We start from the raw sequence: 21,290 nt of genomic DNA on the forward strand, positions 1-21,290 counted from the left end.
TCACAGCGTGGTACGTCGGCTTGCTTGGCTGCATGGCAGCCTGGCGGCCCCGATTCCGGCTGGACGTGGTGCATTTGCGCTCTGTTGCCTAGGATCGGATCAACCACTCTTAAACTCTCGCCCGAGGCTTGGTGTAAAGTCTCCGGTCTCTTGAGACCCGAAACATCCTCTCATTCTCAGCTCTCGACCGAGCGCGCTGCTTGCTTGCTTGCCCGTTAACAATTGCGGCCCAAACCCCACAAGGCCAGATTTCTCATGCAATTCTGCTGCGCTTCCTTTCGTTGCTCCCTTTTACAACTCTGAAGCCCTTCAAATCTTAAGAGAGCAAAAAGCAACTGCACCACCGCAATGCCAGCCGTCACCGAGCTCGCGCTCCTGACCCAGACCCCAAAAGCCACCCCGGCCACCACCGCCGACTTCCTCCAACGCGTCCGCACCGAGACCGAAACGTGGACCCGCCGCCCCGGCACAGTGCGCTACCTCCGGGCCGTCGACGACCCAAACGCCATCTACATCGTCGGCCAGTGGGCCACCGTCGCCGAGCACATGGAAGGCTTCATCCCGTCGCCCGGCAACCAGGAGCTGCTGCGTGAGGGCGCGGAGCTGTTTGAGCTGGGCGGTTTGTTTCTGCATTTCGATGCTGACGTCTCGTCTACGCTGCGGGGCGAGGGCGAGGAGGTCGAGATTACGAGGTATGTCCTGCGCGAGGGGCCGGGGCGGAGGGAGGTGGTGGATGAGGCGTGGGGGCGGGTGCTGGCGGTTTGTGGTGCGGAGGGGGCTGGGAGGGTTGGAGGCGGTTGGAGGTTGGATGGGCTGGACGAAGGTGGGGGTTCGGCGGGCGAATTTGTGGTTTTCCGGGCGAGTGGTGTAGATGGCGACGTCGGAGATCGGATAGGCTCGGCTGCGCAAGGGTTTGATGTCGACCTCCGCGATTGTGTCCTTCGCAAGCAGGTAATACGGGCGGTTGAGGTTTACCCTGCTAAAAGCGAATAAGAGGAAAGGTTTCTATCGGATTCGCGCTCGAGGTGCTGAGAAATCATGTATTGTCGACAGTGTCCAGGCTCAACAGGACACCAACACGGCATCTGGCCATAGAGCAGACTCGTCTGAAATACCCCTGGAGCACTGTCACTTTGGAAGAGCAGTGGGGTGTTTGCAACAGGGTAATCATTCATTAAATGGATATCTACAAAGGATGTTACCCAAAAAAAGCCTCCCACCAAATCCAGTCTACAAAATGCAGCAACTAGGGTTTACCCCTTTATTCTATAATCTTTTTGTTCTCTGCACAACACCGCGTTTTTGTCCTCAAACTACCCCCGAATTAAGGAGCATCTTAGACGAAAACGGTGTGCACAATGCGCTTCCACGCCGGCATGGCCGCGAGCTCGGCACGGTAAGCATTGATCTCATCCCACGGCAGCTCACGGCGTCCCGAGTCGACGTCGATCTGCTCCGTCTTGAGCCAACCCTCGCGCTTCCACAAGTAGCCGATGATCCAGAACAGGATGACGATGGGGAGGGCAAGCATGGCGCTGAAGAAGCCCTCGGCGTCGCTGAAGGTGGGCTCCTCGCCGGCCTTGGGGGGAGGGGCGATGGCGGCAAAGATCTATAGTGGGGAGAGGGCTTCAGTTAGCTTTCAAGTTTGCTTACGAAAAAAGTAGAGGGGATCCGGTCAGTAGTTGTGAGAGCAAGGGGAAATGCTTACCTGAGCTGCAAGGACGAGAATGTTAAGCGTCAGTCCAAGGTACGAGCCCCAGACGCCGCCGATGGCCTTGAAGGGGATCTCGTCGGTGGTGTGGCCGTTGTGGGCCCAGGCCTTGCGGAAGCGGATGTGGGCGAGGCAGATGGAGCCCCAGGTGAACAGAGCGGCCAGCGAAGACAGCGAGAGGAGCCAGTTGAACACAACCTCGCCTTGCGCGTTAAGGTTGACGTAGGCCAGCAGACCAAAGACGAGAATGATGCCCACCGAGTAGAGGGGACGGCCGGAGCGGTCGATGTAGGAGAAGATCTTGGGGGCGTAGCCCTGTTGAGAAAGGGCAGTGAGGGTACGGGAGCCACCGTAGACAGCCGACACTCCGATGGAAAGAACCGACACGAGAATGGTAATGTTCATGAAGTGATCGAATCCCTTGAGGCCGGCGTACTTGCCGACGAGGACAAAGGGCGAGGCGTGCACATCGTGGGACGAGGATCCGAGAAGGTTGGGGTCACGAGCGTCGATGAGGAGACCGACGAAGAAGAGACCGAGGATGTAAAAGCTGCGTGGGTTGTTAGTTTAATGTTTGTGACAGGGGACGGCGGGTGTTTCAAAGGGCGTTACTCACAGTGTGATACGCCAGAAGACCTGCTTGATAGCACCAGGCATCTCCTTGACGGGGTTGCGCGCCTCAGCAGCGGCCAAACCAACCAGCTCGGTTCCGCTGAAAGCAAAAGCCGCCGTGACAAACACGCTGCAGAAACCGCGGAAGCCGTTCTGGAATGGGCCAGGGTCCACCCACAGGCGGGCACCCCAGTATTCGTTGTAGCGACCATCCTTGGGACCACCGCCGAGGACGAGGACGAAGGCGATGACGAGGAAGATGCAGGTGGCGAGCAGCTTGAATGCCGACGATGCGAACTCCTCCTCTGCGTAACCAAGCGTTCCAAAGATGTTGATGATGAGGATGGCAAGCCAGAACACCGTGATCCACACGCCGACGCTGATACTATCGTTCCAGTAGGATATGGTGATACCGCAGACCGTCAGTTCCAGGGGCAGGACGATTGCCCACTGGAAAACGTAGTTCCAACCCATGGCAAAACCCCACGACGGGTCGATGAAGCGAGCAGAGTAAGTGTAGAAGCCACCGGAGACAGGGTACATGATGGAGAGTTCACCAAGGGCGTAGACGACGTTGAACATCATGACACCGATGATGAGGAAGTTGATGAGGAGAGATCCAGGGCCCTGTCGTGGGAATAGAGTGTTAGTTTCCGCGCTAGAGGGGGAGATCGTCGTGGTTGCGCAACGGTCGGGTCTAGCGCCGCCAAAAGGAAGAAGAAACTTACACCACTGCCGAGGGCGCCTCCGGAACCGACAAAGAAACCCGCACCGATAGAACCACCTATTGCGATCGATCACAAGTCAGCAAACTCTCCGTCGGAACTGTGAGTGGAAACGCATAAAAAAAGGCCGACTAACCTATGGCAATCATGTGCAGGTGGCGACCCTTCATGGTACGGTCCAATTCGGCGGTGCCAGTGCCGCTATCCTCATCGCGCCGCTGGAAGGACCTGAGGTTGAGGCCATTTCGGGTGTACCAGTCCTCGCCGCGCTTGTTGTCCTCTTGGATCGTCACCTTTTCCTGGCTGCCGGCCGCATTGGAAGTGACCGGGTGGACGCCGGCGGCGCCCAGTTCCGTTTTGTCCATCCTTCTTTGTGCTGTTGTTTCTTGGGGGGAAAGCCTTTTTTTATGCTTATATCTAGGTAAGGTAGGTGAAATAACTTGCTGAAGTAGATCTTTTCCTAAATAAGTCTGTAGACTTTTGGTGCTAGATGGGAATTTAAGGATTGCGGATAACCAGAGGAGGTTGGGGGCCACGAAAAAAAAAAGGCTAAAAGGAGCGGATGTGGTGCAAATTAAAGAGGGGGGTCATGAATAAAAGACCAAGCCAAACCCAGTAATAGGGCTCCCCTAAATAGAAGTAAGTCGCGCCCGAATTATATGCAACAAGGCACAAAGAGGAAGGAAGGCGTTGACAAGGAAAGAGGTTGAGCCGGTGATCAGCTTAGGTGGGAGGGAAAACACGGGGTAGAGTTTCCTTTATGTAATGGATGAACCACATTGACGGTTTAACCTGGGGAATCTCTCCAGCTCCCACGCGAGAGAGATAGCAGGTGGGCGGGGCAAACATGACTTGATGCCTGCTCCAGCCGGAGTGTGGCCGAGGAGGGGTGCAAGTCAAGGATGGCCTGTATAGATAGCCGTTTGCTCTACCACTGGGTAGATTGCACCCGTTTAATGTGGCCCAAGTTTGACCGGGGTCCACTGCATTGATTTCACACTGCCTGCCTGCACCAATTGGCCGCGGCTGATAATCGCGTGATAGATTTCAGGATTGAAACCGTTGGGGACATTCAATGCTGGCACAGAGACATTTGGGACCGGTATGCATGGAAAGCACGCGATATTGTTGGTCGGTTGGTTGGTTTGCCAGAGATAGGGTAGATTCTTAGTTTGAAGCCGCTCGGGTCAGTCTCATCCATGTCTGTGGGCGCTAGACGAGTCTGATTTGACGCAGACTCGAATTGTCACTTGTCGACCCCGTCGAATCACAAAGGAAGAAAGCAAAATAGACTACGTGGTAAGTAAGTACCAGCAGTAGCTGCAAAACGAAGCCGCCGCGCCAGTGTGTCTAACCTTGTCAAGGTAGTGCGCCGGGCTCTTGCATTAACCTCCCGATGCGACCTTCGTCCCATCTTTTCTTCCCATTCACCCTCGACCAACAGCTCGCCATTCCAACTGCGCTTTTCCCATCTCATCACCGAGGCATGGGGATTTGACGGTGGATGCGGGTGGCGCGCAAGGACGACAGCTGTGCCCCTGTCCCCGCACAATTGTTTGGGTAACATGTACTACCAAAGCTGCACGTCTGTGGCTTTGGCCCTTTTTTTTTTCCTTCGGTCTGCTTATTCTATCCCTCTTTTTTTTGTTGCCCCTTTGGCTTTCTTTCCCCTCCCCTGTCTGCAGTTGGAATTGGTCTAGAAATTCACCCGGCTGTAATCATTGGATAGGGGCGTGAGGGGGGGCCCTTGCAGGGGTTTCTTTCTCGAGTTTCCCTCCCGTCTTGCCAAGTATGGAAGCTGCTCGCTTGCCCTTCTTCCTGCGTCTGAGCCGCAACTCTTGGCCAGATGGGATCTCTTGGACTCGAGCATTTGCCGTCTTGGCTGTGTGACGTGAAGACGGAAATGAAAAAAATCATTCATTTTGTTTCCCCGCTGCCAAATGCTAAAGCCAACGACAAAATACTGGTTGCGCGCGCCCAATCGTCGCGCAGTACATCACCAGCAGGCGAGTGGTATCGAAGTGACAAGACCTCGAAATTAGGTATGGTATCAGGAATAGATAAATTAAATTTGCCACGATGTGCGTCTCCGTGCTCCGTATCATTTAGTCGCGAGTCAGCTAGGCCACTTCTCAAGCTCATTCCCCGCCAAGACCCAGTTTCTTCACCCCGCAAAACAATAAATTACTTAGGGAACTCCATTCCGTAAACGCTAAGTCCGAAATGCAGCCTATCCTAGAGGTTTATTATCTATTCTTCTTCTTCACAGCCCGACCAAGCCGACCATGTCCCTTTTATCGTAGCCCTGTAACGTTATCTGTGTACAGGCATCCTCCCAGATACGCCCGAACCACTTCCCGGTGGCCCCTCCCCCTTTGCCGCTTTGCGAGCTGCCTATTTCTAAACAGCCTGACATTGGTTTCTCCTTTTGGTCGGTGTCACCGTAATTGGTCCATGTTTGTGATGCTACCCTTATCCCAACACTCCACATCCCTCGCCACGATTGAATAATGATCAAGATAGATTGAGTAGATGGCCCCAGATAGCAGCAGCCAACAGGTCGAAATGACGCGTCATTTTCCGAAGACGCGAAAAATGTCACGAATTGTGTCCTCTTTTGCTTGTCTTCCCATCTTATTTCTTCTTGTTACTTAATACCCCTCCAAAATCCAGACACTTGGGAATTCGTGCACAACACCGGGAGTTACAAAACGTGTAGTGCCTTGTCTCAGCTCACCAAGTTCAAACATCGCGCCGTTCTTGTCGTACCTACGTGACGGTCGCATACATGACGACACTATACACGCCCTCTCTCGCCGATCTCTCTTCACCGGGATTTTCCCCCGCCAACGTTTTCTGTTTTACTTCCCAAAACAAATTGGCCTAGCTGACCTTGCATTGGCCATGTGCGCAATAAGGTAGCTCGTTTGTCTGCGTGCCCGATTGCCCAGGTCACACTAAACCACCATACCCCCTCCTTCGCAACCAACATCGCGTGTCACGTTTGAACATCAAGAAAACAAAAAACACGGCGTGGATTCAGCCTGGTATGAGAAGTACTGTATCGCACGTTCGGCCCATCGCGTCTTCGGCTTTTTTCTTCTTTCTCTCGCCCTTCTCCTCTGGCCTTCAGATTGACTGCCGATGTTGACCAATTAATTGGTCAGCTGTTTGGTCTGCGACGGCTTATGCACAGCAGCCACAGCACGCCGACGCCACTTTTTTTTTTGTTTTTGTCAGACGGACGTCATTGCTTCCTTTTCGCTTCTTCTTTTCTTCTCCCTCTTTGACAAGCCAAAGTGTTTTGTTCGTCCTTTTTGGCCCAGAAAATCTTGCCACAACGGTCCGACTGCACGGGTAGTTGGTTCTTCAGCGCGGATCAACTCACCCGTTTAGGAAAGAACACAAGTGGATGCCGAGGCTAGTTGAACGGCCGGGACTTCTTTTTTTGTTTCTTTGTTTCTCCAGATCCAACTTGCACACGGGTTCCGAGATGTTCCCCGTGCCGCGCCTCCCCGCACTTCAGCCCCGAACGCGCTAGCAACAAACAGAACAAGAAAAAAAATCGCTAATGTCCTGCCATATCCGTACATATGGATTGTTTAGTCTACCGCGTACTTTCTTAGGTTTCCGGCCATGTTCGCTTGGCATTTCTGGTTTATTGCACTTGCTGACCATGGGATTGGATTGCCTACTTTCTTGGCAGCACTGGGCACTTCTTTAGACTTTCTCCTAGGTTTTCTTGGCCTGTCGAAAATGTCACTATGCGCAAAGTCATTAAAGTTTTGCAACAAAAGTCCCAAGCCCCGAAATGGATAGTAATTCGTTGTTCCGACTAGGCCGGGACGTCTTTTTCCCACTTTGTTTTGGCGTCTTTGCAAGCTTGCAGGGAGGCGCGGGCAGGTCTTGGCCCCTTTGGAAGCAAGTGACTTAGTGGTCCATTTACAGTTTGAGAGGCCGCAATAGTGTAGAAAGTGCATGCTTTTTTTGTCTACTCCGAACTAATGACCGGCCACTCACTATGCGACTAGACTAGACAAAATGGAGGGTGGGTATCCATTTGGCTGCTGGTTTGAGTGAACAAAAAGACGGCCCCGCCAGGCCGCATCGTCCAACCCCAGACATTTCTCCACATGATTGTTGGCGATGGGCTAGTGTCTTATATACTCAAAGCACACATACAAACAGCCCACGAACTTGCATTTCCCTACGTCTTTGTACGCTTTCGGTGGTGGAATCAGAGCAGAGTTGGGTGTTGGTCGCCGTCCAGATGGTGCATGCACCTTCCCAGACTCACACAAGCTGTTAGAGATGTCTTCAGGACAATGGAAGGAGGCAGAGACATCGCATAGCGAGTTGTTATCTTTTATCCCAATATAAAGCCCTATTTCTTACTACATGAGCCAGAATGCCTTTCTTGGGTTTGCCTGCACCAAGCACGTTGATCACTCGAGCTAGTAACAGATTACAATTCACCCTGTCATCTCCCATCGCAAACTCCATCGCTTCTAAGTGCACATCTACCCCGTCCCCTCCTTTCCTTGTGCAAAAAGCACGGAACGCTACCTCTCTACTCTCCATCTCAGCGGCAGGACCGTCCAGAAATCGAAACCTTGTTCATTACACGGCCGAACGACAGGGGCTAGACCTTTCAACAATCACGACAACCTGGCACTGGGAAGCATTCTCTCATCCTCCTCCAATAAGCCGCTACCAATGACCCTGCATCATCGCCGGCCGCAGCAGGCACAGCTTCCACAGCGCGTCTGGGAGAGAGTCGCTCCGGCAGGCAGGCTTCAGAGCAGAGATCCGGTGTCGTGGCTGAGGAACAGCGAGACCCACCGGCTGGACAGGTGGTCGACGCTCTATGAGCAGTGCAGTCTTTGGCATTGAGTACAGAGGCTAGTGGACTATGGCAAGGTCTGGGGATGGAGGGAAGGCCGCGGGCATGTGTTTGGAGGCGACTTTCAACCCATCCATGTCTCTCAACGTTGTCACATTTACTAGGGCTTCTGGATGCCTATTCTTCTCGAGGTTTTACTGCAGAATGAAGGTTTGCATACGGTCCTGTCTCGACTTTGTAGGAACTAGACATTAGACCTAGTCTTGTTCTTGATCTTTAGTCGCGCAAACATCGGTTATCTGTCAGTTTCCTTCATTTTCTACCCCATGACTACCTTTTTGGTCATGGTGAGTAAGAACTGGATAGCAGGAGCTCGAGTGTCAACTGATTGGGATTGAACTGATAATATTGGATGGTGCTGTGACCCCTATCCGCCGTTGCCATGCTGCCCTTTGTAAGGTATTAGTTTTTCTTTCCCTAGATTTTACTGCATATCACCCTCAATCGCGAACACCGAATCGTGCTCGTCATATAAGACTAGTTGACTTTAGTTTTCAGGGACTACAAGAGGAAAGCAGGCTTGCAATCCAATCTTACGTACATACGGTGTAACTCAATCTGCCCAGTGTGCGGATTGACCCGTATCCGGTGTTTTGGTAACCCCGAAGTCGCCTGCAAAGAGGCAAAGAGTATCTCAGACACTAACAACAATATTCACATGAACAAGAAGCATCAGCAAAAAGAATAGAATGGATAACGAGAGTCAGTGCAACCAAATCATTTATTCAATATCATCCGCCAAGTGTCATCGTATATCTGACTATATCAAGAAAGTGAGACGAGAAGAGCGTCAAAGAAATATTTGAACAAAGGAAAATGGACATCAAAAGTGAGAAGAGAGCTCATGGGTCAGAGTACATGGCTCCTTCGAATCTTGAGGTGACCGAAAACACCATCCGTATAAAAACATCTTCGTGGGACCATTAAAGGCAAAAAGAAAACAATACTGGGGAAGTTGTTATATGTCGAGTGTGAAACACATGCACCAAACATATCAGAAAAAAAAGGGGGTCATTCTGTTTTACCCCCCCCTGGATTTAGATACCAGAGTCGTCCTGGTGGAAAGGCATGCTGTCCTTGACGGCGTCCCAGTCGCGGCAGGTCTGCTGGAAGACGTCGTGGTCGGGCATGGCGAGAGCGATGGAGCCCTGGCTCTCGACAAAGTTGAGCGACAGGCCCTGCGACGCGTGCCAGGCGATGTGGCAGTGGACGATCCAGGCGCCCGGGTTGTCGAGCTCAAAGGCGATGGCGAGGTGGCCGCCGGCGGGGAGGTTGGCGGTGTCGCGGCGGATGGGGTTGATGGTGTTGAGGGCCGTCTCGTTGGTGAAGGGGGTGGTGTCCTGCGAGAGGATCCAGAAGTCGTGGCCGTGGAGGTGGATGGGGTGGTCGATGCGGATGCCCAGCGAGCTGCCGTCGATGACGAGGCCGAACCACTGGGTGGAGTTTGCGAGGGCGGCGGCCTTCTGTATCGTGGGGGCGTAGGCTTTGTTAGTCACTTCTTACTACTGCAAGGGGGGGTGGAGCTCGCTGGCAAAGCGGAGATGGACTAGGGGGGGGATAAAACTAACCTCAGCCCTGACCATGTTGTACGGGGTAGGGAAGATGGGCTCGCGGTCAAAGACCTTCTGCAGGACGGGCTTGCTCCAGTCGAGAACCAGAGAGCTGCTGTTCAGAGTCCACTGGAACCAGTTGTGGCCCAGGTCGTCGCCGGTGGCGCTGAAGCCCAAGGTCTGGGTGGTCATGCCGCTGATGGGACCGACGTTGAGGGGCAGGTGAGGGACGAGGGTGGAGGGGACCTCGTCGCCACAGCTTCCGCTGCGCTTGACGTCCGAGACCGAAGTGGGCTCCGCGGTGCTGCTGGCGTCGTAGCGGACGATGGCGGTGGAGGCGTCGCGCCAGGCGGTGGGGTCGACGGCGGGCGAGCAGTCGGCACCGGAGCGGAGCCAGTAGTTGCCCGGGGTGGCGTTGGCCTCGACGATGATGTCGTAGCGCTGGGCGATGGAGACCTGGACGACCTTGGTCTTGTAAGGCTTGATGGGGACCAGGTCGGCACCGATGACGGTGAGCTCGTGGCCGTCGATGGAGAACTCAAAGTGGGCGTCGGCAGCGACGTTGACGACGCGGATCAGGTGCTTCTTGCCGGGCTCAAAGACCATCTCAAACTTCTTGCCGCCGCCGACACAGTTGGGGTCCGAGCTGCCGCTGCAGTCGAAGGTGTTGGTGCCGTTGATGAGGGTGTTCTCGGGAGCGGGAGGGGCACCCTTGCTGGCAGATGTCGCCCAGCCCTCAAAGGCAGACTGGTGGAAGTGGTCCTGGAGGAAGAGCATACCCATGTCGATGTCATAGTTGTCGGTGGCCGGTCCGTTGATGATCATAGGACCGAACATGCCATCGGAAGCTTGCAGGGTAAAGTGCGAGTGGTACCAGGTGCTGCCGTACTGGGTGGCGCGGAACTTGTAGGTGAGCGACTTGCCAGGGGCGATGGGGCACTGGGTGACACCAGGAACACCATCATACTCGACGGTGTTGCGCTGGTGGATACCGTGCCAGTGGATGGCGGTGCCGTTGGTCTGCATGTTGTTGGTCACGTGGATGACGAGATTGTCACCCCAGTCGGCGGTGATCAGGGGGCCGGGGGAGGTGCCGTTGATGGTCTGGCAGTAGCGCTTGTAACCATCGGAGTTGCAGTCATTCTTCTCCTCGATGGAGAGCCAGTACTCCCGGGTGACTCCAGTGTCAGGGACAACTTTGTAGAAGTCGGTGTCTATCGAGTATTTTCCCCAGCACTGCCTCGAGTTGGGGCCGTTCTCGCATTCCTGACGAGGAGAGAGCGAGTGGGAAAACCGCTGGGGCGAAACCGAGATGGGCTTCAAAGGGGTAGCGAGGGCAGTTGCGCCCAGAGCAAGGTGAACGAGTGACTTAACGAAGGACTTCATCTTTGCGGCAATAGAAAACGAATGATATCGCCAGAGATGTTTGGAAGTGAGTGAGTGTAGTGGATAGAACCCCGGGAGCTGGTGATGAGCAAAACAAACAAGATCGTCGACCAGAGAGGTGCAGACTGATGCTTTTATAGAGATTTTCCCCCACAAGATATTTGACCTACGCTTGTTGCTTCGGAACTACTGCCGACCATTCACGATATCCCAGCACGTGTGGAAGAACCCCTGGAAGTCTTGGCCATCACTCTGCTTTCTTTGTGAAGCAGCGCTATGACACGAGAAAACCACGCACCCCTCTCAATATTCCAAGGTGATATTGAATATTGCTGTCTCCAGAGCTGCAATGCTTCCTGTGCCAGCATGTATTGAGCCCCGTTTGGGCATAGTAGAAGTCCGCTGACGGCCACCGCAAATTACCGCAATAGGACCCAGCATGGCCCGGCTCACGCGGCTGTTAAATCGATGTTCCTTCGACAGCATCTGTACGAGGTTTGCTAGCGGCACAGCAGCGTGGGTCACATCAGTCTTTCTCAGAAGAACCGTTTATGAGTTTTTCGGCAACTGTACTGTTCGTAAACTGTAGTCTGCTTACATGTGCACTGCCATTTTCCACTTTCCAACATGGACAACAAAACATCATTCGAGGAAAACCGCATCGATGATGAATGGTATGGTATCCTCTCGTGTTCTGGTCACAGAATAGAAGCCCATGTTCTGGATGGACGTGTGATTACCACACCAGGAGGCTACATCACACTGTAGCATTACCACTTGATACTGACCCCATTCTCGTCAGTAGCAGCAAAGACAGAAAGAAAAAAAAATGAACAATTGCATGCCAAAGCTATGGAGTGTAATCGGACGTTGACTTCTTGGCGCCCACATCCCGAAATCATTTTGCAAGTACACAGTAGTAGGCAGTTCCACTCTGTTCCCACGCAGCCCGCCGAAGAGGTTGTGAACAGGCTGAAGAACAGGTTACTTGACTCGCGGTGGAGTTGTATATGCACCGGAATTTCCCGCCGACGCAAGTACAGAGGCTTCACCGAGAGAACATATGTATTGAAGACTAGGGAGGCGGCTGAGCACAGGCAGAAAAGCCTACTAGGGCCGCTTATTGCCCGAGCCTTGGGCCGATAAGGACAAGGAACCCGATCGCGGCTGATGGGGCGCGGTAACAGCTCCATCCTTGACGATGGGGCAGAATGTTCCGTACTGCAGGAGATCTCGGGCGGCATCTGCAACCGGTGGCCCGCCTTGCCAGGAGAACTGGCCAATGATGAGAAAACAAAGGGTCAGCCAAGGCTTCAAGCGAATCAAGCGCCCTTACCGCTGGATACAGACCCAGAAGCAACATGGGATTTGTCCAATACCACCGTATATGTGATAGTAATAATTCAGTGTACGCCCGGACGCTTGGCTCAGACAATGCAACGGTAGAGATTGCCAGGGCCGTTGCAACGGTTTGACCTCCCATAAACCGGCAGTTGTGATCGACTGACCGAAGTGTGTGAATATTTGGTACGAAACGCAAACGTCATGTTTGTCTTTGTCTTTGTTCCCAAAAGTGTGCCACTGGCCCTCATTCTCGTATATCGCCCAAATAACTGAATGGGGCGAAGCATCGCGGTACGTAATGCGGCTCCGCGCACACCGATTATTAACGGGCTTGACCGTACAAGGTGACGAGTAATGCCGAAATTTTGACGTCCAGCTTTCAAATAGATGCTAAAAAATAAGCATGCTCTAGTAACAGGACAGCAAGCAAGGACCACCTTGTACTTTTGGCGGGAAAAAGGAGATAATTTCGTGCGGTGCACGATGGTGGGTGGGGTTTTGTGGACAAAAGTCCGTAAATGATGACAATGATGCTGAGTGGTGTGCGTTGCTAGACCTAAAACAGCACTGCTGCCTTGACTGTGGCTCCATTTACGAGAAGGCAATAAGCAAAGTGTATCGGTATTTGACCGTTAGCGTAAACGGTTTTTGACTGGGTTGTTTGAAAGTTTTCCGCCGTAAGCGCGTCTCTCCAAAGTGTGATCAGCACATTGGCTCGGCGCACATTCCAACGCACAGATCATCAGCAACCGGTAACTGGACGTCAGAACTTGACGCAAGGGATCATTTACGGCGCGGGTCCAATACTTGATACTGGGAAAACATAAAGAAAAAACCTATGCCGGGGTTCTCGAAAGGGAAAAGAATTTACAGGGTCTAGCTGCGAGTGGATGCTCTTTCGCAAGCAAGACCTGAAAAAAGAAAGTTGAGCCTCCACCAACAGGCCACATAGCAGTCCTAGCACAAAGGGGTTGGACAATGGATACGTGCCCAGCTTTCCCAGGTAGGCGGGTGAGACAAAGGAAGAGGCCCCAAAAAAAAAAGACTGAAAATAGTGTCAAAAAGAGATATTAAAATAAGAATTGAAAGGATTTTAATTTCGGCCCATGATGAATTGCAAGGTTGCTGTGAGCCTGTGACTCGTGTCGAGGAACGGCAAACTTTGGGGATGTGATGTTGGCCGGACGGAAGTTCGTCGCGGGTGTGCCCGCCTTTCTCCACTTTACCGGTAGAGTGGAGAGGACTGCGAGCTGCGTGGCTTGCATATGTGGCGGCGTGCCTTGAATGGGTTGTGGCTGATGGCTAATTGTTGATGGCTGGACGTACTGTATGGAGACAATGAGCAACATCAGAAGGTACCTAAGGTACCACCTATCTAGTACCTAGCTGGGTAACACCACATAGCAGCTTTACCGATAAGATAAGGCAACTTTGCTTCCACCTTTGGAATCCACACTTTGGATGGATCTGACCATCGTCATTTTGAGCAGCACGATGGAGCCTTGCATTGCACCTCATTAAGCACGTCGCGCGTCACGTTGACCAAAAGTCCATTCACTTGGAGGAGTAGCAATGGATCGCGTGGGGAACATGCCTTTCGATCCCTCGACGCTAAAGGCATCCGCTCAGCATTACTCATCCTCGGATTCCGAGGAAGACGAGGACGACGACGCGTTCCAAATTCCAAACACCAACCCAGACGCCGACGAGTTCGCAGACCACAACCCCCGGAAACGACGGAGGACGGGACGCGACGCCAAAGAAAGCGCCGCGTTGGGCGTTTTTGGCTCCGAGAGCGAGGACGACGGGCCGGGAAATCGATGGAAACATAAAAAACTACGTCACAAGGGCGTTGCTTTCGTATCCTCGAACGATGCCAAGAAGAGCGGCGATGACGACGAGGACGACGATGAAGATGAACCGCGATACGCTGGGTTAGGTTCCATGCAGGGCAGGCTAAGTGAAGAAAAAGAGGACGAGGAAGAGGATGATGGTGCGCCGACGGGAGGCCTAGGTTTTGGCTTTGCGGCGCAAAAGGTTGCTCAAGATACCACCTGGGCTGCTGGAAGTCGAGCCTCGCAAAAGTTTGGAAACCTTTTCAAAAAGTCTACATCCTCTGCCGACACGCCGCTCGGCCGAGGCTTCGTGCCTAGTTCTTCCTTCATCCCCGAGCTCAAACCACGCGACGACGATAATGATGCGCCCGCGACTCCGATCGCCCGCCCGAGCGCTTTCTCTAGCGCGCGGGCCGGCAAGGGGAAGAAGGGAGCCGCCAGTGGGCCAAACCCCAACTCCTTCGGCGCGAGGATGATGGCCAAGATGGGCTACACAGAAGGCACCGGTCTCGGCGCGGAGGGACAAGGTCGCAACGTCATTATCGAGGCCAATTTGCGGCCTCAAAGAGCAGGTCTTGGTGTTGTTAGGGAGAAGACCGAAACAGAACGGCAGGAGGAGAAGCGCCAGGCTAGAATGCGCGGGGAAGTTGTGGTGGACTCGGACGAGGAAGAGAAGAAGCGCAAGGCCGCAAGGAAGAAGAAGGCACTGGCAGGCGGGGGCACCAGTACTCCTGCCAGTGGTACCAGCACGCCAAGACGCCCCAAACAGAAATACCTCACTATGGATGAAATCAAGAAGGCCGCACCTGGTCTCAACATCCCTGATGCGTTTACGCCGATTCTAGACCTGACTGGGCCTGGCAAGAAGATGCTCACGACCTCATCGGGACTGATGACGCCAACGGGTGCATCTGCTATTCCAGAGACATCGGATCAGGCAGAATCGAGGAAACTGGCACGACGCGCACAGAATGACTTTATGGCAATATTGGAGGAATGGCAAAGCCTTCAGCAGCGCAAGGCTTACGCAGAGTTGCAACTGCAACAGCAAATGCAGGAGCTAGCCGAGTTAGAAGCAGGCTTGGCAGCACACCGATCGACAGTGGAACAGTTGGGACGCTTGTCCCTGGCTGATGAGGATGTTGATGATGCACAGCGGCGCTGGGATCGTGTCATTTCAATACTGAAAGAGACCTCATCAGCCATGGCAGGAGCAGGACAAGAATCTTCCGGCGAGGAAATCCGCGCGATCGCGATCGCTGCGCTGCATCCTGTTTTTACTGAAGTCTTGCAGTCCTGGGATCCGCTCGAGGACGACCGGAAGAACATCGTGACGGACCTCGTCGACCTCTCGAACCTCCTTGGCATTGGCCAATCGCAAAAAACAAAACCACAACAATTCGCCTCCGAAGCCCTTCGCCATCACCGCCGCAAACACAACGCATCACCTTACGAAACCATGATTTACAAGATATGGCTACCACACGTAGCCCGTGCTGTCCGCGGTTGGGATGTTCGCGATACAGACCGTCTGCTCAACTTATGGAAAACCTGGCTGCCCGTGCTGCCTGACTTCATTCGCAAGCAGCTCCTGGAACAAGACATTGTACGCAAACTCGAAGACGCGGTTGCCAAGTGGGAGCCCAAGAAGAGAAGAATGCATCACAACAAGCCGCACATGTGGATTTTCCCTTGGCTGCAATACCTTCCAGCGCATCACCTCGACCCCAAGAGCTCTTCGGGCCTGGTTGCCGATGTCAAGCGCAAATTCAGGCAGTTGGTCGAGGCGTGGGAGTTCGAGCAGGGTGTGATCCCTGGGTTGGCGGCGTGGAAAGATGTTCTTAGACAAAGCAGTCAGAACGACCAGTGGCGACCGCTGGCCATGGGACACATTTTGCCCCGTATTGCGCGTTATCTGCGGAGAAAGTTTGAGGTTGACCCCGCCGACCAGGCACCATACATGAATATCCTCAACGGGGTTCTTGAGTGGTCGCAAATCATCTCTGCGGAAGCGCTGGCCGAGGTAATGGTTGCTGAGCTTTTCCCCAAGTGGCACAGCTGTCTGTACCAATGGCTGGTCTCGGACTCTGTCGACTGGATACAGGTGGTCGAGTGGTTCGAGTGGTGGATGCATTCAGTGCTGCCGGCTGAAATACGGAATTGTCCATCTATTGCCGCAGAATTCCTCAAAGGCCAGAGGATGGTCGATTTGGGATTAGACCTGGGCGATCGTATTGCAGCGGAGCTCTCGCGCCCAAACAAGGACCCAGCTCGTAAAGCGAGGTCGGACCCGCCATCACGAACGCAAACCCCGCTCCCGAAGCAGGCACATCATCCCCAGGCAGCACCAGCAGCTCAGCCCAAGACGGAACCAGCAAGTTTCAGGCAGCAGGTGGAAGACTGGTGCGCGGCGCACGACCTCCAGTTTATCCCGGAGCGGAAAAAGGTTCACGCAAAGGGGCCGCTCTATCGGATCACGGCACGTGGCGACGGAAAGGGCGGGGTACTGGGGTACTTTGGCGAGGACGCGCTGTGGTTTGAGAACAAAGGCAAGGAGAGCATCGTGCGAGGCGAGGACGATTTTTTCCTCAAGATTGTGCACCCCGGACTCGCGGGCTAATTAGCCTCACCCTTGTTTTTTTTTTTTTTTCTGTACCACTCACATGTATTTCTTGTGGTCTGTACACTTGCATCAAAATACTAAGGCAAAAGGACGAGTAAAAACAGAAGAAAAAGGCCCCCGCATGAAAGAAACGTTGTTAAAACTGTTTAGCGAGTCTACACGCGAATCAGATCGACCGGGCTGTCGGGTGAGAACATTAATATTCCCTGTCCGCATGGCATCTTTTCTTTTGGGACGGTGGGGGCGTACGGATGGTGTGCTTCTCTGGGGGCAAAAAATCGCCCGTCAATTGGGGAAAATACTTTCCGAGCCTTGGCCCTCTTCTGTCATATTGCGTGCCTGCTTTGCCTCGAGGATTGTTTGTCATGTAATCCCAGGCAGGATGCGTGATTGGGTGTCTTGTTTATGCTGTTGGTTCTTTTTTTTGCACATCTGTAGAATGACTGTGCCTAATCTGATGTCTGTGCCTCATGGATAAGCCAGTCAGTCCCCCACAGGTTCGGGCTTTGTCAAGCCAAATCAAAATGGGCTAATTAGGCACCTATTCAACATCTAGGCTGGATGAGTTTGTTGCCTATTCCGTACGGCTTTCGTCCGAGTTTCCACCGGCAAGTGGAGGGTGAATGACTTTGACAACAAAAAAATAAAAAAAAAGCATCCCAACATACAACGTGTAAATATTTCGTATCTAATTGAGACCAAAAAACTCCATACTTTTAACAGTTTTCCATTGGATAAAAAGTCACATTGAGTCAATGCTGATTTTATTTTTTGCTGATTCGATATCTGTTATACTGGTTGAGTGTGTAAAGTCGGAGATGATTGGTTAGCATTCCCTGTGGGTTTTTAAAAGATTTTCCCAGTTGTGTGCTTTTGGCTTATTTCCGACCCCCACTTTAGCAGCAAGGCAACGTTCGGGTTCTAGTCTAGCAGGCACCAGTGAGGTGGGCCAACCTTACCAACAGGGAAAAAAATGTAAAAATGGCCCATTCCCGGCCCCCGAATAAGGTAAGGTACAGGACCGTTTACCTACGCCACCTGGGCTCAGCTGAGCTTATACTTTGTTGGAATGTGGGCAAAATTATTCGACAAGCAAAGCCAAACCAGCAAATATTAATGAGCCAAAAAAGCTACGAGGGAAAAAAAAAAAAAACTAGGATAAGTAGACCGGTTCCATGACACATTCCAACGGGTCCAAACTCCATAATACTACTCTGGGGGAACGAGAGGGAGAAAGGGCAACAAAACGAAGAGGATTGGAAAATGAAAATGGCGACAGCAGCCCGATGGCGACGATTTACTTCAGTCTGATTGTGTTGTCTTGTCTTGCCCACACCACTCCATACGATCATATGGGCTCTGCACACCCTTGATTTTTGCGTCGAGTCACCCCCTTTTTCTGTTCTAGATGCAGGCCAGGTAGCCGATCCTCTCCCAGTATCTCACCTTGACCACCCTCCCTCCCTTTCCAGGAAAAGCCTCCCGATACACGAGTTTTGCGCCCAAAAAAAAAAAAAAAAAGAAAAAGCCCATAAGCCAGACACCATAAGCCCAGCTATGTGCAACGTCACGAACCACACCCACGTCGAGTCTATAAATCACCCCACGCTAGCGAAAAACATCCGTACCGACTCCCAAGGGCGCGCGCGCTACAGCAGCTCGATGCACCTCCCGGCCTACGACGACGACAGGGGGATCCTGAGGTTCCTGGGCCTCACCGACGAGATGATCGAGGTGGTGGTCGGCAGGCTCGGTGGCGGCGCCGGGGTCTCGGGGGCCAGGGATAGTCCGGGCGGATCCGAGTCGGAAGCTGGGCGTTTTGGGGCTCTGGATGAGCTCTTGGCGATTTATCTCGGCAGATCGGGTGAGTTTTTCTTTTTCTCCTTTTTTTCGGATGTAGCAGTGTGAACCAGCAATAAAAGGATAGCTTTTTTTCTTTCGAAAAAGGAGAGCAAAACAAATGAGGAAGAAAACAACGCAAACGAAATTCGTCGAGATAAGAATCCAAGCCTGAACGCAACACACCACACATTCGATTCCTCAACCCCCTTGACGCCGGCCGAGTTCTAATCAATCTCTCTGGCTTTCGCTACAGCAGACATAGCGCACGGCCTGACGCCCGACCTCGCGGCGGCGTGCGGACGGATCGAGGTCTCGCCCTTTTTCACGCGCCAGGTCCCCGGCACGTCGCCATTCTTTGCGGACCGAATATTCCTGGACCACAACAAGATACGGCACGACGCAGATGAGCTGGTCAAAAAGAACGCCGCGATGCTCAAGGACCTCTGGCTGCAGCAGCAGGCTTGTGAGGGTTGATGTGGTCGTGGGGGAAAGGTGTTGGCGATCGGGATATGGCCTTTTTTTTTTTTTTTTACGACTTTCCTTTGTGTTTTTTTACTATTTTAGACCAGTACTGGAGTCTTCAGGGGCCAAAATCTGCGCGGTTTCGCAGAGTTTGTTAATGAGACATGTTATGAATCCAACATGCTAGATGACCCATACGCTTGTTTTTCGTCAAAGCTGTATCGGTTGACTGCGGTATTGACCGGAAAGAAGCTTGCTTGCGTGGTTTGGGCAGTCCGCTAGCTAGAGGCCTGGGCCTGCTGCTGATTCAGAGCTGATACAGGCAGTCTCGCCGCGAACAGCGTGTTTTTGTTTCCCTCTGGACTGCAGGCAGCTTGTATTTCAGTGCTTCGATACCATTGCATGACCGACAGCTAGCATTGCTTCCAATGCTCGGGTGTTGAAAGAATAGAAACTTTTGGCGAGAGATTTTATCATCTCGACATGTCTTCGAGTTGGTGATCTTGCATGGTTTCGCCCAGGTGCCTGGTAGGTACCTTACCTAAGTAGTCAATAAAGCTGTGGTTTTCCATCACTAGCCGCTTCAGGTGGCTTCACGTGGACAAACCACTAAGCCCCAATCACCTTTTGTTTTTACGTAACTTTCGCATTCTGCAACAGAGAACCACCTCGCTGGGAATGTCAATGGTTTCTAATCCTACCTTGTCGGAGGCAATGCATCTTTGCTGATGTATGTATCGATTTCCGATCTCGTGCCCACTTACCGGTACCAAGTCATCTGCAGCGACGATCTGTAGGCTGCATTGTTCATATCCACCTAATTTCCCAATATATAGATCTTGGGGTCGCTGAGCATCCACTCATCAGGGGCTCATGTTATAGATCGGAACCAATTTCCGAAGCAATAGTCTGACGTACATGTGCCTTGGGATGGAATAAGCACCCGCACGCATAGACATTTTCTGGGGGACCTTTGTTTGACAAGCATCAACGGGGTTCAAGCTGGAGATTTAAAACGCACCCCACATTGTTCCTGGTTTTGGGGGGCTTTGGTGCGGTGAATGAAAGTTTGTCCCCGGTGTAGAAAATGCCGATCTTGTCGCTATTGAGAGCCCGTATCCGAAATAAACTTTGGACTTGATCCAAGCTAGCAAAATAAATAGTATAGTATTAATTTGAATGCTACTATATATAATCAAGTTACCATTTTTGCCATTTTTCAATAGCAGTCGTGTGGAAAAAGTCGCATGGGCTGTCTAGAATGACATCGCTACACACCTCTCTACCCTTGGCTTGTCACCCACGCGAGTTGTGTCGAGGCCGGCGAACGGGACAATATCGTGCCCGAAGTGATGCGCACGAGCTTTCTTCCCTGTTTGATTTGCAGTTTACTCTGCACTTGTCAGTCCGGGCCTGAGAAACTTTCCGCCCCCAAGGGTAATCCAAGAGTCATGATGAAGATCTGTCATGCAAACTTGCAGAGTCAGGACCTCATCTTGCTCGTATGGAGGGGGCTCTATCCTCTCAAGTTGACCTGGAGAGGGCTGTCATTGAAAAAAGCCCCGTGGGTCTATTTTTGAATACCTAGCCCGGTCATACGACGAACTACTCACGATCGCATCCGCAGACTAGGCTCTAAACTGCAAAAATGAGGACAGCTTTGTTGCGAAAACATCTACCTTTCGTGAGTCAGGGGTCCGAGCACTTCAAAGGCAGCTGAGGGAACATGTGGCCCGAGGTGAACTGAATAATAGTCACGATCTCCTGAAAATCAAATCATGCTTGGCGTTTTACAGCGTATGCGTGCTTGAGGGAGTGAAAAAGAAAGAAGAAAAAAAAAGTGTAGACTCTTTGATCAAGCCGATTGCAATTCTCTGCCGTCATGATAGACGAGTCCAGAAGTGTAGGCTTATACCTTGGCGCACTTGTTGCTTTCCTTGGTCATATTTGCCAGCTGATATTGTTCTTTTTTTGTAGATGTCACTTTGCTCATCTTTTGACAATCTCGGAGGGAATTCCCGATTTGGCGACTGGTGTAATGGTATATGCATTTCAACTAAGACGTCGATCTGACAAGGCTGATATCACACGGGCCTATGAAAATCAAGCGGGGTTAGAAACTAGTTCTAGACTAGCAGAAGTGTTGCGTAGTTACAGTATATCCAATATCAAAATGGCCAAGATTTCAGATTGGCTCTGCTGGGACTTGGCAGAGTGTCATCCGATAATCACATTACTCATAAACAAAGTTACTCCAGTCTGATCTGATTATAGAACATGACTCTGGAATCCACTTT

General features: G+C 52.3%; 6 protein-coding genes across 6 annotated transcripts; 3 read left to right on the forward strand and 3 right to left on the reverse strand.

Moving 5' to 3' along the window:
• Positions 1-67: 67 nt before the first annotated feature.
• Positions 68-1,272, forward strand: MGG_00290 (uncharacterized protein). Its single transcript, XM_003718757.1, has one exon. It carries the CDS (start codon positions 349-351, stop codon positions 991-993), a length of 645 nt encoding a protein of 214 aa, XP_003718805.1. The 5' UTR covers positions 68-348; the 3' UTR covers positions 994-1,272.
• Positions 1,151-3,800, reverse strand: MGG_00289 (amino-acid permease inda1). The gene is made up of 5 exons (XM_003718758.1): positions 3,185-3,800; positions 3,052-3,107; positions 2,328-2,950; positions 1,709-2,261; positions 1,151-1,609 (listed from the first exon to the last, which is right to left on the reverse strand). The coding sequence occupies exons 1-5, from the start codon at positions 3,411-3,413 to the stop codon at positions 1,337-1,339; spliced, it is 1,734 nt and encodes a 577-aa protein (XP_003718806.1). The 5' UTR covers positions 3,414-3,800; the 3' UTR covers positions 1,151-1,336.
• A 4,854-nt stretch (positions 3,801-8,654) lies between these two features.
• MGG_11608 (laccase-2) lies at positions 8,655-11,003 on the reverse strand. Its single transcript, XM_003718759.1, has 2 exons — positions 9,520-11,003; positions 8,655-9,414 (listed from the first exon to the last, which is right to left on the reverse strand). Exons 1-2 carry the CDS (start codon positions 10,885-10,887, stop codon positions 8,989-8,991), a joined length of 1,794 nt encoding a protein of 597 aa, XP_003718807.1. The 5' UTR covers positions 10,888-11,003; the 3' UTR covers positions 8,655-8,988.
• A 2,695-nt stretch (positions 11,004-13,698) lies between these two features.
• MGG_00288 (uncharacterized protein) lies at positions 13,699-16,896 on the forward strand. The gene has a single exon (XM_003718760.1). The coding sequence runs from the start codon at positions 13,804-13,806 to the stop codon at positions 16,684-16,686; it is 2,883 nt and encodes a 960-aa protein (XP_003718808.1). The 5' UTR covers positions 13,699-13,803; the 3' UTR covers positions 16,687-16,896.
• Positions 16,897-17,720: 824 nt separating this feature from the next.
• MGG_00287 (uncharacterized protein) lies at positions 17,721-19,209 on the forward strand. Its single transcript, XM_003718761.1, has 2 exons — positions 17,721-18,553; positions 18,785-19,209. The coding sequence occupies exons 1-2, from the start codon at positions 18,247-18,249 to the stop codon at positions 19,003-19,005; spliced, it is 528 nt and encodes a 175-aa protein (XP_003718809.1). The 5' UTR covers positions 17,721-18,246; the 3' UTR covers positions 19,006-19,209.
• Positions 19,210-19,980: 771 nt separating this feature from the next.
• MGG_17483 (uncharacterized protein) lies at positions 19,981-20,446 on the reverse strand (the record flags this gene model as incomplete). The annotated part of the gene is made up of 3 exons (XM_003718762.1): positions 19,981-20,140; positions 20,272-20,365; positions 20,416-20,446. 3 exons carry the CDS (start codon positions 20,444-20,446, stop codon positions 19,981-19,983), a joined length of 285 nt encoding a protein of 94 aa, XP_003718810.1.
• Positions 20,447-21,290: the final 844 nt, after the last annotated feature.

Source organism: Pyricularia oryzae, chromosome 5, assembly GCF_000002495.2.
Source record: "Pyricularia oryzae 70-15 chromosome 5, whole genome shotgun sequence".
Taxonomy (NCBI): domain Eukaryota; kingdom Fungi; phylum Ascomycota; class Sordariomycetes; order Magnaporthales; family Pyriculariaceae; genus Pyricularia; species Pyricularia oryzae.

What these genes read in the sequence shown, in the direction of transcription:
- MGG_00290 (XM_003718757.1), top strand. Translation starts at nt 349, where the DNA reads ATGCCAGCCGTCACCGAGCTCGCGCTCCTGACCCAGACCCCAAAAGCC.
- MGG_11608 (XM_003718759.1), bottom strand. Translation starts at nt 10,887, where the DNA reads ATGAAGTCCTTCGTTAAGTCACTCGTTCACCTTGCTCTGGGCGCAACT. An exon ending in ACAACATGGTCAGGGCTGAG is followed by an intron (nt 9,415 to 9,519) that starts GTTAGTTTTATC and finishes CCCACGATACAG; the next exon opens with AAGGCCGCCGCCCTCGCAAA.
- MGG_00288 (XM_003718760.1), top strand. Translation starts at nt 13,804, where the DNA reads ATGGATCGCGTGGGGAACATGCCTTTCGATCCCTCGACGCTAAAGGCA.
- MGG_00287 (XM_003718761.1), top strand. Translation starts at nt 18,247, where the DNA reads ATGTGCAACGTCACGAACCACACCCACGTCGAGTCTATAAATCACCCC. An exon ending in GATTTATCTCGGCAGATCGG is followed by an intron (nt 18,554 to 18,784) that starts GTGAGTTTTTCT and finishes CTTTCGCTACAG; the next exon opens with CAGACATAGCGCACGGCCTG.
- MGG_00289 (XM_003718758.1), bottom strand. Translation starts at nt 3,413, where the DNA reads ATGGACAAAACGGAACTGGGCGCCGCCGGCGTCCACCCGGTCACTTCC. An exon ending in CCTGCACATGATTGCCATAG is followed by an intron (nt 3,108 to 3,184) that starts GTTAGTCGGCCT and finishes CGATCGCAATAG; the next exon opens with GTGGTTCTATCGGTGCGGGT. An exon ending in TTCTCGTCCTTGCAGCTCAG is followed by an intron (nt 1,610 to 1,708) that starts GTAAGCATTTCC and finishes TCCCCACTATAG; the next exon opens with ATCTTTGCCGCCATCGCCCC.